Source organism: Loxodonta africana, chromosome 16, assembly GCF_030014295.1.
Source record: "Loxodonta africana isolate mLoxAfr1 chromosome 16, mLoxAfr1.hap2, whole genome shotgun sequence".
NCBI classification, from domain to species: domain Eukaryota; kingdom Metazoa; phylum Chordata; class Mammalia; order Proboscidea; family Elephantidae; genus Loxodonta; species Loxodonta africana.
This window is the reverse complement of record NC_087357.1, coordinates 42,366,216-42,384,529: the sequence shown is the minus strand read 5'-3', so window position 1 is coordinate 42,384,529 and position 18,314 is coordinate 42,366,216. Positions and strand designations below refer to the sequence as shown.

The 18,314-nt window shown below is 37.8% G+C and overlaps 1 protein-coding gene across 2 annotated transcripts in view; it reads left to right on the top strand.

Moving 5' to 3' along the window:
* MARCHF5 (membrane associated ring-CH-type finger 5) overlaps nucleotides 1-18,314 on the top strand; it is a 61,195-nt gene that overhangs the window by 36,753 nt on the left and 6,128 nt on the right. The window contains exons 2-3 of one of the 2 annotated variants that reach the window (XM_064269573.1): nucleotides 1,675-1,830; nucleotides 6,788-6,918. In XM_064269573.1, the coding sequence (XP_064125643.1) occupies nucleotides 1,815-1,830; nucleotides 6,788-6,918 (147 nt within the window). In that variant the 5' untranslated portion in view covers nucleotides 1,675-1,814. The remainder of the gene's footprint in view (nucleotides 1-1,674; nucleotides 1,831-6,787; nucleotides 6,919-18,314) is intronic. The other variant, XM_010589110.3, reaches the window with a different exon arrangement.

Genomic DNA, 18,314 nt, shown 5'->3' with positions numbered 1-18,314 from the left:
ACTTCCAGCTCCCACAGGTTTCACGGAAACATTTAAAGTACTATACTAAGAGCTTCATATACTTTAATTATAACAAAAATTCTGAAGTAGATAATAATCCTCATTGTACAGATAGGCCTAGAAATAGCAATTTGTGCGTTCACACAACACATCCTAATCCTTGCCTCCTAAGGAGCCTAACAAATGAGCTTCTCATATAGAGAGAAGAAGAACAGGAAACAGCAATGTCAGGTTGGCTTTCCTCAGGGTTATGGTTACATGAATTTAATGATAACCCTTTGTTATTCTCTCAGAAGTTTTTATGATTAATTAAAAAGTTACTCATCATGGAAATTTGAAAAATACAGTTACATTTAAAGAAGAAAAAAGGTAATAATGTATAACATATTTACCTGGCATATATATAGTATGTGCTTCATTCATGATGCCACCTGTTTTTATGTATTAATGATAATTGATGGTGATAGTGATTTCATCACACTTTAAAGAGTTTTTTTTTAACGTTTTGAAATTAAAAAAATTTTTGATACCTTTGTCAGGTGTGTTTTCCTCCAAAAAGAAAACAAAGCATTGCCTTTTCTCTAATAGTTTTAATGTCTCTGAAAGTGGTCATTGATCCTTTCCTAACTCTTCTCTCTTTTAAGTTCAGCTTTTTGACATTGATACTGCTTTCTCTTTGTACTTTGCACTTTGGATACAAAGTAAATCTTGTTGATTCTGTCCTGGTTTATTCTGACTTTAAATAATCTGTTATAAAATTAATCTTCCTAAAGTATCTTTTTCATCTTACCACGTCTGTCACCAGGAACTTCCATCCTACTTATTGTGTCATGTTCTTCAAAGACCTGGTCAAAGTTCTCTGTTAGTTAACCTTACCTTACCAGTATACCAGTTTATTTATAAATATATAAACCCTTTGAATAAAAGTCCCTTGCCTCCAGTTAGGAGGGTCTTCTTAGCATGCCCTATTTGTTTTTGCCTTGATTCACTTGTGCTTTATGTTCTCCGCTTAGAGTTGGCCTTCTTTTGGTTTTGGGTTTGTTCTTTTTTTCTTCGATGATGATTAGTTTGGTTATCTAAAAAGTTACCTAAGAACATATCCTTCTCTATTTACAATCTAATGTCTAATTTATTTTTTGTTATTAAGCAAAGTAGTTTATAACTTGAATTTGCAGGATGTTCTTACATAAAAATAGTAAATTCTTAACCTACAAGCAGAGCAATCAAAGATGAAATTATACATAATCTTGTTTGAGGCTCTTGGATCCAGCCTACAGAGACTAGTTTTCACAACAGTGATAAATGTTAGAAAGAGTTAAAACTGTTGACTGCCCCATCAGGATTCAACATACTTTTAATTGAGGTGATTGTTGTGGTATTATTTCATGCCTTCAATAAAATCCACAATTGTTGACTTGGGACCGTATAATTAATACTTTCTTAAAAAAAAAGAAACATATTTTAACAACAGATTGAGTCAAATACTTGCCATAGAGTGCTACAGCTTGGCCTTCTGCCATAACATTTCAGTGCCCTGTGGAGCAGGCCAAAGTCCCCTGACGTACTGTCAAGTACCATGTGCTGAGATAGCTGTGGCCTAGAGGGTCCCTGAGAGTGATGTTAGTCATCAAAAAGTGTTTTTTAAGCACCTATCTGTACATGGTTCTATCCTAGGCACTGTACAAAACGAGTTAAACAGACATGGCCCTTGCCCCCTGGGAATTTTCAATCTCAGATGATGCTGACATGGACAGACATAAAGGATATTGTGACAACTGAACAAACACTGAACAAGAACATAAAGTACTAACATTATGCACAAGCAAAGGGGTAAGTGCATTTTGTGGGGTAGTGTGTAAAGGGAGACTCATGGGACATGGTTGTTCAGACAGTTGGGTAGAGGAGTTAGTCAACCTCTTTCAAGTTACGGTAGTCTTCACTGGGAAATTGGATTCTCATATAAACTTATCAAAGATAGGGATAACATTCCAGAAATAGAGTGTAACATAAAGAAGACTTGGACACAAGGAGAGAAGTTTAGAACTAAAATGGACTCTTGATGACCTCAAGAATCTGCAGTTCTGGATGGTTTTGAATATGAAAGTAGGGTTGGTGTTTTAGTTTAGCAAGTTGGCATTTGAGCTGGGTATAGATCAAAACCAGTTCGATACAAAACAAAAAGGAAACCATAAAAACCTGGGTGGGAACTTGAGTGGCTTCTGCAAGCAGCCTATTTTGCGTGTTAAATCTCTTTAATAAACCACTGGCCACTTAACAGAAACCTTAGAGTTCATGGGAACTGTTTTTTTCTCAGGAACTTATAAGAAGTATCTTGTTAAGCACTTGTATATACTCATTAAATCATATTCTGTGTTAGGAGCTTTAGTGCTCTAACAGTGTATAGCGATTATGCTTCTCATGAATTAGTCATAGATGTTTTTGAGGATACCTTTCTATCCCAGACAAAGGTCATGGGTGTTCTGGGTATTATGATAAACAGGGCCAACAGATGTTGGACACTAAGTCATTAATTTTTATCTTCCAAGGTGTGTTTTTAACAACCTTGTATACCTAGACTTGAATTTGAATCATGGCTGCAACAAATCTACTTTTGCAGGGTCTACCAAAAAAACCTGATGACTTCTTTTTCAATAAACTTGGACTTAAGAACTTCCCAGTAGTTCTCAGCTCACTTTTTGATGTTACTGGGATCTGAAATGTGAAAATTTGAATTTATCCAAATATTGGTGTGTAATTTTTCTCTTAAGGAGCCCTGGTGGCACAACAGTTTAGTGCTAGGCTGCTAACCGAAAGGTTGGTGGTTTGAACCCACCAGCAGCTACACAGGTGAAAGACTTGGCGATCTGCTTCCGTAAACAGTATAGCTGAGATCCCTATGGTGCAGTTTCTATTCTGTCATATGGGTTCGCTGTGAGTCAGAATCAACTAGGTAGTGTCCAACAACAACAAATCGTTCTCTTTATATTATTGGATTTTCAGAACTTCAAAGCTTCAATTGCTGGCTACTGTGTAAAATACAGTGCTGTTGAAAACATAAATGGTAAGGCCCACTGAGGCATTCAAAATTTAATACTTTTTTAAAATATTAAAACCTTTTTATGCCCTTATTTGTGAGATACATTTATTCGTACTTCTTCTCCATTAGAGTTGAGGTTTTCAAAGCCTTGGGTCTTTCCTTTCCTCACTTCCTCACAGTGCTCTGTGCTATGATCTGACTATAAGAAGAATCTAGCAACTGTTGCTGTTTTCTAAGACTGTGACTCCAAGTCATGAGATTGTACTTAACAAACTTCTGAATAGAAAGGGTATGATTTGGGAACTATCATCCAAAGGATTTTAGTGATTATTCAAATAATAATATAGCTTGTCTAGATAATCTTTAACTCTCAGAAATGCCTCTGCTGGGTGTCAATTTATTATTCTAATATTTACCATGAGGCATTTATCCTTCCTTTAAATATTTAACTAATCTTGGACTAGTCTATCTGGAAGAGGCTTGAGAGGTTTAGGCAAAGTAAACTAAAGACAAAAGCCTAGACAGAATTTTATCAGAGAGAAATTGGAATTAGGGGATATAAAATACAGCCAGTGGCTTCATTTAATCTGGCTCCCCTTTTGCATATGACCCAGGAATGTTTAGAAGGTTTTCAAAAGGAAATAGAGGTTTTTTGTTTTGTTTTGGGCTTGTTGTTCTTTTCCATTCAATGATCCTGGAGGAAAATTGAGCTCATTATGTTAGAACCTTCTGAAATCTTTCCAGGAAAGGAAATTCAGACATCTCTAAATTGTCCGTGTTCATGACAGAGAAGAATGGTGATGATAGGTTACTTTTTAGGAATTACGTATTCATTCCAAGCCATTAATTACTTTTTAGGAATCGTATTGCTTCACTCCATCAGTAGATGATTGCCTGTAAATAAATAGGAGTAATCTTCTTATCACAATGTGATCTCTATCTACATTGAACATAAATAGATGCCCTGGAGAATACAAATCATTAGCTTGTAATGGTGGCTTTGTTTAAAATGTAAGGATATAGACTGGAGCTACGCTAAAAGTGGCAAGCCTAAGAAGAAATGATTGTAAAATACAAATACCTTGTTGGAAAGAAAGGAGAAGACGACACATTGGGAGCATGTAAAATAACTTCTGTCCTGATAAATTCTGGTTTTGACAGGGTAGAAAGTAGTCTTATAACTTGGACTAGGTACAGAGTCAAGAGATTGTCATTTCTTAGTTTTAAATAAATACCTCAATAGAGAATTCAGTTCAAGAAATATTTAAGAGTCATAGGCAACTGGGTTACATCAATGAACAGAACAAAAAGTTCATTTTCCCTTTGGAGTTTATGTTCTAGTGCAAGGAATCTGCAAACTTTTTCTATAAAGAACCAGATAGTAAATATTTTAGGCTTTACTTGTAGCTTTGTTCCAATAGTACTTTATTTACAAAAATAGTCAGCTGGATTTGGCCCCTGGGCTGTAGTTTCTCAACTGCTGTTCTAGTAGGTGGAAACAGAATTAATAAGTATATAAGGGTGCATTATGTGATAAATGCTTTGAGGAAAATATGCAGCAGAATAATCAAAAAGGTAGTATGATGAGGTAGGGGTTGGTAATGTGGGTTGAGGTGGAGAAGAGGAGGAACCAACCAAAGAAACTGAAAAATGAGTTATTGGTGAGATGAAAAGAAAACCAAGAGATAGTGTCCAAATATCCTGGAAATCAAATGAAGAACCATATATCAGGCAGAAGTAGGGATCACCCATGTCAAATGTTTCTGATAGGCCAAGTAAGAGAAGACTGAGCTTAGAGCATTGGATTTAGTTATGTGGAGGTTGTTAGTGACCTTGAATGAGTTAAGAGAGAATTGAAGGAGAGAGACAAAGACAAGTGAGTATAGACAACTCTTTTGTGGAGTTTTATTGCAAAGGGAGCAATGAAAGGGAGCAGTGGAGGAAGAAGGAGCAAGAGAAGAATTTGTTTTGTTTTTCTTAAGATAAAAGAAATATTAGCGTGTTTGGAAATGATCCAGTAAAGAATAGGGAAAAAATGATACAGGAGAGGTGGGGGAGAATTGCTGGAGCTGTGGCCTTGAGTAGGTGAGGGGATGGGATTGTGTACAGCTGAAGGGTTTGACTTCAGATAGGTGGGTACATATCCTGGAATCCTGGAAGGAGTCTGTAGATGTTCTCTTTTGGCTTCAATTTTCTGATTAAAGAATTAACAGTAGAGAATATGAACGTTAAGGGGCTGAGACTTAATATACCTGTAGTCTTTTGCTTCTAGTAGTACCAGCATTTGAGGGATCTTTGCTTATTCACTAAGATGATTTCATGCCTTCTGAGAGAGTTATGAACTTAACCTAGTAAATTTATGTATTTTGAGGATTAAACTCCATATTACAAGATTAAATAATAATGATGCATCACATACCTTTGGCACAGTGCCTGATATCATATACCTAAACCACCCACTGCCGTTGAGTCGATTCCAATTCGAAGTGACCCTATAGGACAGAGTAGAACTGCCCCATAGAATTTCCAAGGAGCACCTGGTAGATTCAGACTGCCCACCTTTTGGTTAGCAGCTGTGCTCTTAACCACTACGCCACCAGGGTTTCTGATATCATATAGGCAGTCAGGAAATTTCTGTCTGTTGTTATCTGAGGATGAAGAGTCAATGTGCACTGAACTGGGCTTACTTTACCTCTTTGGTCCCAAAAGATACATAATTGTTTTTTTAATGATATGTAAGTTAGAGCTTGACAGCAATAAGTAAAGATGCTAATTTAAATCATAGATCCTTTGACATCTGTCCTAATGTTCTTTCTGCTTCACAGTGTGCTCTCTCTTTATACAGTGACTAGTGATCCAACAATCAGGAGGACTCTTGACCAGGGGCTTGATAGATGATACCTTGTTCTTATATGTTTAATTATGTTTTTTTGCTGTGTTAATTTCTTTGTACAGTGCAAATAAATTCCTTTTGTGTACAGGATCCTCTTTTAGATTGTAAACCCCCAGAAGGTAGGTAATAAGTCTTAATACAGTCTAAGAAAATGTCTCAAGTAATAGTTTGTATGTAAAGGGTATTCAACAAATATGATTACTAAATCAAGAGGTTTCATAGTCCTTGGCTAAAACTTAGACACAGCTGTTGGAATGCCATAAAAGCTGGCATCATGGTCATAAAAGCAAGTTTGTTGGAGAATAATACTCAGCTAAAATACAGCATATTGAAAATCAAAGTAAGATAAATTTTCTTTGTGTAACTACAAGAAAATAGAGTTGGTTACGTTTCCACACTAAATCAAGGAAGCAATGAGTAAAATCAGGGAAGTGATATTCTTACCAAGTGCTAGAGAATCTAATTGTTCCCCAGAACAGTTCAGGAAGCATAAGCTAAAATGGCTGTTTCACTCTGCAGTAGCCAGAGTGATTGAGATAAAAGCGAGAAGACTGTTTCCTTTATAAGAAGTACTTGTACTTGAGTCTCTAATGTTAGGTTCAGGAATAAAGATAAAATTTTGAATAAAGATCATATCTGAGAATTTAGGAAGTAAAACTTAGCTATTCATGCAAATGACTGAAAAATTCTAAATCTCTTCAAATCAGGCTTTCCATCACATTTATAACAGTTCTTTCTAAAGCATCAGGACATCCAGCTTTATATAAGTATTTTGAATTGTGGAAAATATTTAACAAGTCATTTTTTTTAAAAATCCACTTTGTGTTGAAACTTTACTTGTTTTCTTTGTATTATAGGTCCAGTTGTTTACGTCCTGGATCTTGCAGATAGACTGATCTCGAAAGCCTGTCCTTTTGCTGCGGCGGGAATAATGGTTGGCTCTATCTATTGGACAGCCGTGACTTACGGAGCAGTAACAGTGATGCAGGTTCACCATTTTACTCTATTCAGTGATTGTGCTTTTGATGTGAAGATCTAGTCAATAGACTTTGGTTAGGAGTTTTTAAGTTTATTATTTTGAATAGATAATAACATTCTCATGGCTTAAAAATAAGAAAATATATGAAAAGCTATCTTGTCCTTCATTTGTCTAGGTTCTCCCTCACCTCCCCAGGTAACCACTGTTGTTAGTTTCATGTATACGCTTTAAGGCTTTCCTTATATATATGCAAGCAAAAATAAGTATTCTCTCACCCTCCCCCTTTTTTTAATCCCCTGCATCCCTCTTTTTTTACAAGCATGAGCCTTGGAAGCGTTTTCATATAAGTACACAGAAAACATCCTCATTCTTTTTTACAGCTGCATGTTAACCTAGATATGAAATTACAGCTATTTAGCAACCAGTCTCTTGTTGATGGACAATTATTTGCTTCCAGTTTGTTGCTGTTACAAACAGTGCAACAGTAAATAACTGTTGATGGAGGTTAAGAGAGGCCTAAATTTCAAGATTTAGTCCCAGATCCTTGACTCTTCTCTCTTTACACCTCTTCCTTGAAGATTTCTAATTATCTTCTGTGTACTTTTCATGTTTAGATCTATGTCTTTGGCCCTGATTTTTCCCCAAATCCTGTCCTGCACTTCCAGCTTGACACTTCCTCTTGAATGACTGGTCGTGACTTCACAGTCTACATTTTTTAAATTAAACTTGTCTTCTCCTCAATTAAAACCTAAATGTATTTCACATTATAATTTTTCTGTCTCAGATTTCTATTATTTTCTCATTTACTTGGTTTACTTGCTACATTCTTAGGGTTACCTTTTACTCCTTCTACTTCATAGCTCCATTTTCCAGTCCCTGACCAATTCTAAGTATTTTTTCCATTTTGATATCTCTTGCATCCATGGCTTCCTTTCCTCTCTGTCTACCACCTGACTTCTTGTCACTCTGCGGTCATACCTGGATGGCTAAAGGAGCCTCTTGGTTGGTTTCTTTGACTTCATTCTCTTCTATCAATTCATCCTTCCAAATGAATCTTCCTAAAATAATACCTTTTCAACATATTACTCCTCAGCTTACCATCTCTACTGCCTTAAGTAGTGATTTTTAACTGCAGCACCTAGATCGTTTAAGTATTTAACAAACTTAGGTTTGTAGGTGATGTATTTTGCATTTCTTTAATATAAATTAGAATATGAATTAAAAAAAAAAGGAATGGAGGGCTGCTCTGTTTATGACATAGTGAGACAAAGCATCGTGAGTGAGGCTTTGCCTCTTCATAAAACGTTGAGGACACCCAAAACATCTGGACACAGTTACTAGAATGAATCACAAATAGTAAAACATAATTTGGAAACCCTGGTGGCGTAGTGGTTAAGTGCTATGGCTGCTAACAAAAGGTTGGCAGTTCAGATCCACCAGGAGCTCCTTGGAAACTCTATGGGGCAGTTCTACTCTGTCCCTATGTAGGGTCACTATGAGTCAGAATCAACTGGACGGCAACAAGTTTGGTTCTTGTTTTTTGTTTTTGTTTTTTTTAATAGTGAAAAAAGTTGAGAACCACTGGCTTCAGGAAGAGATTCCTTTTCCTTAGCCTGATTTGATATTTAGGGTCCTCTTGGTGCAGTGGTTTAAGAGCTCAGCTGCTAACCAAAAGGTCATCAGTTTGAATCCACCAGTCACTCCTTGGAAATCCTATGGGGCAGTTCTGCTCTGTCCTGTAGGGTCACTATGAATTGGAATCGACTTGATGGCAACAGGTTTCTTTTGTTTTCCACAATCTTACTTCATTCAACTTTGAGGCCTATTAGCTGTCTCCTCCAACCATGTCTTTATATTTAGTTTTTACCTTTGTACTTTGGCTTATGTTACTCTCCAGTCCCCTCTCTACTTAGCCAAATTTAAACCCTCCTTCCAGGCTTATGTTGTTTAGCTACTTTGCCTCCAGGAAACTTAACGGGCAACTGCTGCCCACTGTGATTTCTTTGTCCTCTGCATCCATAATGTTTTTATTCCTCAAATGGCAGCTAATCTTGTGCTGTCCAAGTGATATTTCTTATACAAATTACCTAAGTTATTTAACTTGTATTTAGGCCTTACTTTTCCTACTGGCAGGTAATTTCCTTGAAAGTAGAGTGTCTTATGCTTCTGTATCCTGTTACAGCATCTACACAGAGACTAATACATAAAACGCTTTTTTTTTTAGCATTAATTTTTTTATGTGACAGGTTCTTTCAGGTAGTAACAGGTTTGTTAAACTGGTTATATTCGCTGCAATAATTTGTTAAACTCCAGTAATGAGTATCAGTACGTCATTACATCAGGAAGATTCAGGACTATTCACTAGAATGGACAAAGACATGGAGACTTAGAGCAGAAGATATTTTGTATTATTTAATATACAAATACATAAAACAGGAGTATTTTGCAGATGAAATTGGGTCATTTCTCTTTAAGACCTAATGAACAAAAGTTTTTAGGCTGGCTCAACCTTAAAAAAAAATAATAATAATAATTAATGGAGCACTTTAACAACAGGAGATAATTAAGGAATATAGGTTGTATTCTCTAAAAAGGGCTACCAGCTGTATTTTGTCATTTTGAACCATACTGGTATGATTCATTTAAAAAGTTAACACTGAGCTGGAATCTGTGTGAAATACAAAATAAATTGAAAACCCTGACCCCATGGCCTCAAGGAACCTAGTCTAAGACAAGGTATACATAAATGAAACAACTGGAGAACAGTTTTAAGGTTATATAAATAAATGTGAAGACAGTGCAGGAGACTACATAAATAATATTTTAATTCAGAAAAGGTGAAAGATTATTTCAAGTCATAAAAAAAAGTAAGTCTTGAGCTGGACCCTAAAGGAAATAAAGAATTTGGTAAAGGCCTAAAATTATGGTAATACTTATACACAGCTTTGTTAACATTTAAAAATCTTCTTCACATGTTCTGTTATTTGAGAAAAAAAAAGATGTTTTTTTTTTTTTTTAATCCCAGAATTGAGAGAGGTTAGCTGTGGCGGGGTGGGTACTATTGTGTGATTTAAGAATATTAGGAAGACTTTTTACCCCCCCAAGCATATGTCATAGGGAATGTGCCCCACTACACCATCAGCTGTATTTAGCATTTGCTTTTTATTACTTGACTGTTTCTTTTTCTTCTGTTCTCTCAATACTCTGGAGTTCAAGTGAGTCAGATAAGGAAGGAGAATCTCCATTCTTTTCCTGTTTATTCCCTTTCCTTCTCCATGGACCAGTCTCAGGGTCAATGCTTGTTAGTTGTGGGCAACTTGAATGGCGCCCTCCACTTGCATTTTATTGAAGACAACATGATACCTAACTTTTCTTCCCCCAGCACTGAGTTGAACACCTTTTAAGCACTGATGGATTTAGTCCTTACAACAATTTCATGACATAGGTACGATTAGTTATCCCTAGGTTCCAGGTTTAGGGAGTTTACATGTCCAGTTCCACATAGCAAGGAAGAAGCTTTAGGGCTGCCATCCCTAATCTAGGATTCCTTAAGTGAAGCCTGGTCCCAGAGGCAGCGGGCACATTTTATCCTCAAACAGTGGAACTGTAACATCGAGCCTAGTTCTCACTTTTGCCTCTAGTGTAAAAACAACCTCCATAAGCTTCGTTCATTTGTAATTACACTACACTTAAAAAAATTACACTACACTTCGTAATCATTAAATTGAAGAAAATCTATTAGTTCATCAGTGTTCCATCCTCCCATTTAAAAATAGGGCTGTAATAAATAGGCAGTGCTTTAAAAGATCACCACTGCCTTTCTTAAAACATACTATACAGCTGTAATAATCAGAACAGCCTGGTACTGGTATAACAATAGACGAATAGACCAATGGAATAGAATTGAGAGTCCAGAAATAAACCCATACATATACGGTCAGCTAGTTTTGACAAGGGTGTTAAGTCCATTCGATGGAAAAAGAAGAGCCTCTTCAATAAATGGTGCTGGGAAAGTTGGATTTCCACATGCCTCACACCGTACACAAAAACAAATTCAAAATGGGTTAAGGACCAAATGTGCAAACTAATACTATTAAGGGTTTAAAAGTGCAAACTAAAACCATAAAATTCTTAGAAGAAAAAGTGGGGGCAATACTGTCAGGCCTAGCTTTTAACAATAGATTATCTGATATAATAACACAAGCACAAACCGCAAAAGACAAAATAAATACATGGAACCTCATAAAAATCTTAAACTTTTGTTCATCAGAACACTACCAAAAAAGTGAAAACAAGCTACCAACTGGGAGAATATCTTTGGAAACCATATATCCAACAAGAATCTAATAAACAAAAGATACATAGAACTTTCACAACTTAACAACAAAAAGACAACCCAATCACAAAATGGGCAAAGGACTTGAACAGACATTAAGCCAAAGAGGATATTCAAATTGCCACCAAACAAATGAAAAGATGCTCAGTGTCATTAGCCATCAGAGAGATGCAAATTAAAAGCACAATGAGATACCATTTCATTCTCACTAGATGACTAAGATAAAAAAAAAAGAAGAAGAAGAAATGCTGGTAAGGATGTGGGGAAAATGGAACCATTACTTATTGCTGGTGGGAGTGCAAAATGGTAAAGTTGTGGAAAATAGTGTGGCGGTTCCTCAAAAAAAATAAAAGTAGAGCTACCATCCCAAAACCAAAGCTCATTGTTGTTGAATCAATTCCTACTCATAGAGACCCTAGAGGACAGAGTAGAACTTCCCCATAGGGTTCCAGGGAATGGCTGGTAGATTTGAACTGCCAGCCTTTTTTGGTTAGCAGCCAAGCTCTTAACCACTGCACCACAAGGGCTCCGGAACTACCATATGACCCAGTAATTCCAATCCTAGGTATACACCCCAAAAACTTGAAAGCAGAGATTGAGACTTGTACAGCAATGTCCACTGCAGCACTATTTACAATAGCTAAAAGGTAGAAACAACCGAAATGCCCATCAGCAGGTGAATGGATAAACAAAATGTGGTACATACATACACACAGTGGAATACTACTCAGCAAGTAGGAGAAATGAAGTATTGATACTTGCTACAGTATGGATGGAGCTGGAAGGCATTATGCAGAGTGAGTAAGTCAGTCACAAAAGGACAAATATTGTTTGTATAACCTCCCTTATATAAAAAGACAAGGCAAATGTATAGAGAACAAAGTTTATTAGCAGTTACCAGTTGATATTTGGTGCTGTGAAGTTGGTTCCAACTCACAGCAACCCTGTATACAACAGAACTAAACACTGCCTGGTCCTGTGCCATCCTCAAGATCATTGCTGTATTTGAGCCCAACATTGCAGCCACTGTGTCAGTCCATCTCATTGAGGGTCTTCCTCTTTTTTGCTGACCCTCTACCAACCATGATGTCTTTCTTCAGGGACTAGTCCCTCCTGAAAACATGCCTAATGTACATAAGAAGAAATCTCGCCATTCTTGCTTCCAGTAAGCACTCTGGCTGTACTTCTTTAAGACAAATTTGTTCGTTCTTCTGGCAGTCCACGGTATATTCAGTATTCTTCACCAACAACATAATTCAAAGGCATCAGTTCTTCTTCGATCTTCCTTATTTATTGTTCAGCTTTTGCATTGCATATGAAGCAATTGAAAATACTGTGGCTTGGGTCAAGCACACCTTAGTCCTCAAGGTGACATCTTTGCTTTTTAACACTTTAAAGAAGTCTTTGGCAGCCACTTAGCCCAATGTTGTGTGTCTTTTGGCTTCTTGACTGCTGCTTCCATGGGCATTAATTATGGATCCAAGTAAAATGAAATCCTTGACAACTTTAATCTTTTCTCTGTTTATCATGATGTCGCTTATTGATCCATTTGTGAGGATTTTTGTTTTCTTTATGTTGAGATGCAGTCCATACTGAAGGCTGTAGTCTTTGATCTTCATACGTAAGTGCTTAAAGTCTTCCTCCAAGCCTGATGCCCCATTCTTCTTCATATAGTTCAGCTTCTGCGACTATTAGCAGCATATAGATTGAACAAGTATGGTGAAAGGATACAACCCTGATGCACACGTTTCCTAATTTTAAACCACTCAGTGTCCCCTTGTTCTGTTGAAACAACTGCCTTTTGGTCTACGTACAGGTTCCTCATGAGCACAATTAATTGTTCTGAGTTTCCCATTCTTTGCAGTGTTATGATCCACAGTTGAATGCCTTTGCATACTCAATAAAACACAGGTCAACGTCTTTCTGGTATTCTCTGCTTTCATCCAGGATCCATCTGACATCAGCAATGGTATTCCTCATTCCACATCCTCTTCTGAATCCAGCTTGAATTTCTGGCGGTTCCCTGTCGATATACTGCTGCAACTGCTTTTGAATGATCTTCAGCAGAATTTTACTTGTGTGTGATATTAATGATATTATTTGATAATTTCTGCATCCTTTTGGATCTCCTTTCTTTGGGCATGTATATGATCACTTCCATTCAGTTGGCCAGGTAGCTGTCTTCCAAATTTCTTGGCATAGACTGGTGAATGCTTCCAACATTGCATCCATTTATTGAAACATCTCAGTTGGTAATCCATCAATTCCTGGAGCTTTGTTTGTTGCCAGTGCTTCCAGTGTAGCTTGGACTTCTTCACTACTGTCAGTTCTTGATCATATGCTACCTCCTGAAATGGCTGAATGTCAACCAGTTCTTTTTGGTACAGTGATTTTGTGTATTCCTTCTATCTTCTTTGGATGCTTCCTTGTCATTCAGTATTTTGCCGATAGGATCCTTCAGTATTGCAGCTCCAGGCTTGACTTTTTTTCTTGAGTTCTATTGGCTTGAGAAATGCTGAGCGTGTTCTTCCCTTCTGGTTTTCTAACTCCAGGTTTTTGCACATGTCATTATAATACTGTGTCTTCTTGAGTCACTCATTGAAATCTTCTATTCAGCTCTTTTACTTCATCATTTCTTCCATTTGCTTTAGCTACCATAAGTTCAAGAGCAAGTTTCAGAGTTTCTTCTGACACCCATTTTGGTCTTTTCTTTGTTTCCTGTCTTTTTAATGACCTTTTGCATTCTTCATGTATGATGCCCTTGATGTTATCCCACAACTCTTCTGGTCTTCAGTTATTAATTGTTCCGTGCACCAAATCTATTCTTGAGAAGGTCTCTAAATTCAGGTGGGATATACTCAAGGTTGTACCTTGGCTCTTGTGGACTTGTTTTAATTTTCTTCAGCTTTGACTTGAACTTGCATATGTGTAATCGATGGTCTGTTCCACAGCCAGCTCCTCACCTTATTCTGACTAATTATATTGAGTTTCTCCATCTTCCCTTTCCACAGATGTAGTCAATTTGATCCTGTATATTCCATCTGGCAAGGTCCACATGTATACCAGAAAAAACCCAAACCCTTGCTGTTGAGTTGATTCCAACTCACAGCGACCTAGGGAGCAGAGTAGAACTGCCCCATAGGGTTTCCAAGGAATGGCTGATGGATTCAGACTGCTGACCTTTTGGTTACCAGCCACGCTCTTAATCACTACACCACCAGAAACCATTTATGTTGTTGAAAAAAGGTATTTCCAATGAATAGATTATTAGCCTTGCAAAATTCTATCATGTGATTTCCCGTGTCATTTGTATCACCAAGCCCGTATTTTCCAACTAGTAAGCATTCTTCTTTATTTCCAACTTTTGCATTCCAGTCACCAGTAATTATCACTGCATCTTGATTACATGTTTGATCAATTTCAGATTGCAGAAGTTGGTATATATCTTCAGTTTCTTCATCTTTGGCATTAGTGGTTAGTGCATAAATTTGAATATAGGCGTATTAACTGGTCTTCCTCGTAGGCATATGGATATTATCCTATCACTGACAGTGTTGTACTTCAGGGTGGATCTTGAAATGTTCTTTTTGACAATGAGTGTGATGCTATTCCTCTTCAATTTGTCATTGCCGGCATAGTAGACCATATGATTGTCTGATTCAAAATGACAAATACCAGTCCATTTCAGCTCATTAATGCCTAGAATATCTATCTTCAAGTGTTCCATTTCATTTTTGACAATTTCCCAGTTTCATACTTTGTACATTACGCATCCCAATTACTAGTGGATGTTTGCAGCTGTTCTTTCTCATTTTGAGTCATTCCACATCAGCAGATGAACGTCCCAAAAGCCTTACTCCATCCGTGTCATTAAGGACGACTCTACTTTGAGGAGGCAGTTCTTAGTCATATTTTGAGTGCCTTCTAGCCTGAGGGGCTCATCTTTCAGAACTGTGTCAGATAATGTTCTGCTGCTAGTCATAAAATTTTCACTGTCCAGGTTTTTTAGAACTAGATCACCGGTTCCTTCCTCCTAGTCTGTCTTAGTCTAGAAGCTCCACTGAAACCTGTCCCCAGTGGGTGACTCTGCTGGTATCTGAAATACCGGTGGCATAGCTTCCAGCATCACAGCAACATACAGCTACCACAGTATGACAAACTGACAGACAAGTGTTGGCCAGGAGCAGAAGGAAGGGAGAAAAGGGGGGGTCAACAGTAATAGAAATATCACATTGACTTAAGGGTAGGGTTGCACAGCCAGTTATTTTAAGTGCTGTCAGTAAGCTGTACACCTGTAAAAAGTTGACATGGCAAAAGTTGTCTGAGGGATATATATACAGCAACACCCCAAAAAATAAATAAATGAAGAGAGGAGGTGCTGAGGCTGCTTATGTACAATCAAAAATCTCATGGGATTTGCTTTGGAGCTTTAGGGTCATGGTTAACCAAATAACATGCTTACAGCTTCTGTTCTACCACCTAGTTTCTGGTGTCTTAAAAGCTTGCAAGCAGCCATCCAGGGCATAACAATTGGTCTCTACTCTTCTGGAACAACAGAGGAGAGAGCATCAGGAATAGAAGGAGGATATGGAATGTGTGGCTAATTGCCTCCATGAACAACTGCCTCCTTTGCCATGAGACTAGAGGAACTGGATGGTGTCTGGCTACCATTATTAAATATTTTGATCAAAGATTTTGTATCAAAGGGGGAGGGGATATAGAACAGGATTTCAAATTCTCATGGACTCCAGACTTTCTGGAGCCATGAAGGGTAGATGAACTCCTGAAACTATTGCCCTGAGATAATCTTTAAACCTTAAACCAAAAATATCCCCTAAAGCCTTCTTAAAACCAAACAATAGTTTAGCTTAATTAGTAAAAGCTGTCTGCCTTGAATATTATGTTCTTTTAAGAACTGTCTATATGGGATCAAATTGACAACAGCAACTCGAAGGCTTAGATAGGAACCTTAGGAAGCAGTGAATATATGTTAACGGGGAGGAACAACTGAGAAAAGGAGGTGAGAATGGTTGCACAACTCAAAAAATGTAATCGGTGTCACTAAATCGTACATGTAGAAATGGTTGAATTGGTGTATGTTTTGCTGTATATATTCTCAACAACAACAGAACAAATAAAATTAAAAAAAAAAACAAACCACCACTGCCTTTCTCCTGTGGTGAAATGCAGGCCTAGCTGCGTACGAAGATCTAGCTCTTAGCTTTTCAGTAGAAAAAAAAATAGACCTTTTTTCTAAACCTGCAGTTCTGTAGGCTTTTATCTTATACATGTATGACATATTCTTAGAGAGGGCATTCTATAGTTTCTGGATCTGACATCAAAATTGAAGTCTTAAAAATAATAATTTTTAAATCTTGGAGAATAAGACCAGAAATGCACGTGATTACACACTGGGGTCACCGGATTTGTGTTGGCCAAAGTTAAATCAAGCCCATTGCTTGATTCACCTTTCATTTATTGAGCTTGAATATGATTATAAACCCAAACAAACCCGTTGTGGTCGAGTCGATTCCTATTCATAGCACCCTGTAGGACAGAGTAGAACTGCCCCATAGGGTTTCCAAGGTTGTAATCTTTACGGAAGCAGATTGCCACATCTTTCCCTCATGCTGCTGGCGGATTTGAATCATTCACCTTTCGTTTGGCAGCTGAGCGCTTATTCACCATGCCACCAGGACTCCAAGTATGGCTATGCTAGGTCTTTAAATAACTTAAAAAAAAAACAGTTGCTATCGAGTCTGCCCCATTTTGCTTCACAGCATTCATATTTACACAATTTGATTGTTTCTCAACCCCAGAAGTCATGTGTAGCCCACCATTTTATCTCCAGTACCTTGGCCTCTGTCTGGTACATAACCCATACTCAGTTGAATAAATGAATGCATGCAAGTCTGGGCTGTGTCCCTACCTAAATTTAAAAAGCACCTAATTGGTCCTCTCCACACACTTTTATAAAACATTTTTACCTGGATTGAATCTGTGCCTAGAATTCAGTTTGTCCCGAGCATGCACAGATTGCCTTTGTTGCACATCTCCTTGTATTCCAACTCAAATCGTCTGCTATGATAGCTGACACAAATAGCATCTCGTTTTTTGGAAAAATCCCAACTACTTTTGCATGACCTTGCTTCCCTAAGTGTGTTTTCATCCCTGGGCAGCTTTTAGTATTCCCTCCTTCTCTCCCTCCATTCATTCCTTTTCCTTCTTCTCTGTCAAGATAAAGACAAGGTTCTTTTCAGTCCTTCCTTCCTGGCCTGTTTCTCAAGTTTGGTCAAAGAAACTTTGGGCATCTATATAATAGGTGTCCTCCTACCAAGACGTTCCCTCATTGTGTGACCCTTATTGGGCAAAGAGCCCAAGACTCTATAATAGTTTCCTTCCCATGTCGTAACTGCCAAGAATAATACCTCGGAGAAACATCTTTAATTTGTAAGCAATTGAGAATTTTACTAAACCAACAAAACCCATCATCATCAAGTTGATTCTGATCCATAGCAACCCTATAGGACAGAGTAGAACTGCCCCATCAAGTTTCTAAGGCTGTAATCTTTATGGGGAAACCCCGGTGGTGGTGTGGTTAAGTGCTATGGCTGCTAACCAAGAGGTCAGCAGTTCAAATCCGCCAGGCGCTCCTTGGAAACTATGGTGCAGTTCTACTCTGTCCTATATAGGGTCACTATGAGTCGGAATCGATTCAACGGCAGTGGGTTTGGTTTGGGCTTTAATCTTTATGGAACAGATTGCCTTCCGGTCAGCAGTCGAGCACTTAACCACTGCACCAACCAGGGCTCCTTGAAACTCCTACTGCAGCCCCTTAAATCTAGACTGTGGAACTCCACTTTGTGAGAGTGGGTCTGTAGAGCAGACACTTAGCCGGCTAGCAAGATCACACCCTGTCTCATCCACCACTGAGTGAGGAAAAAGAGCCAAAGACAAGTGAGCTTTCAGGGCATCTCTGAAGGCCAGCCCCACCCATTGACTGCCTATGTTTACCTCCTAGGAGGAAGAACAGTAAATCAGATGCTTTGCTGGAAGACAAATAAAAACC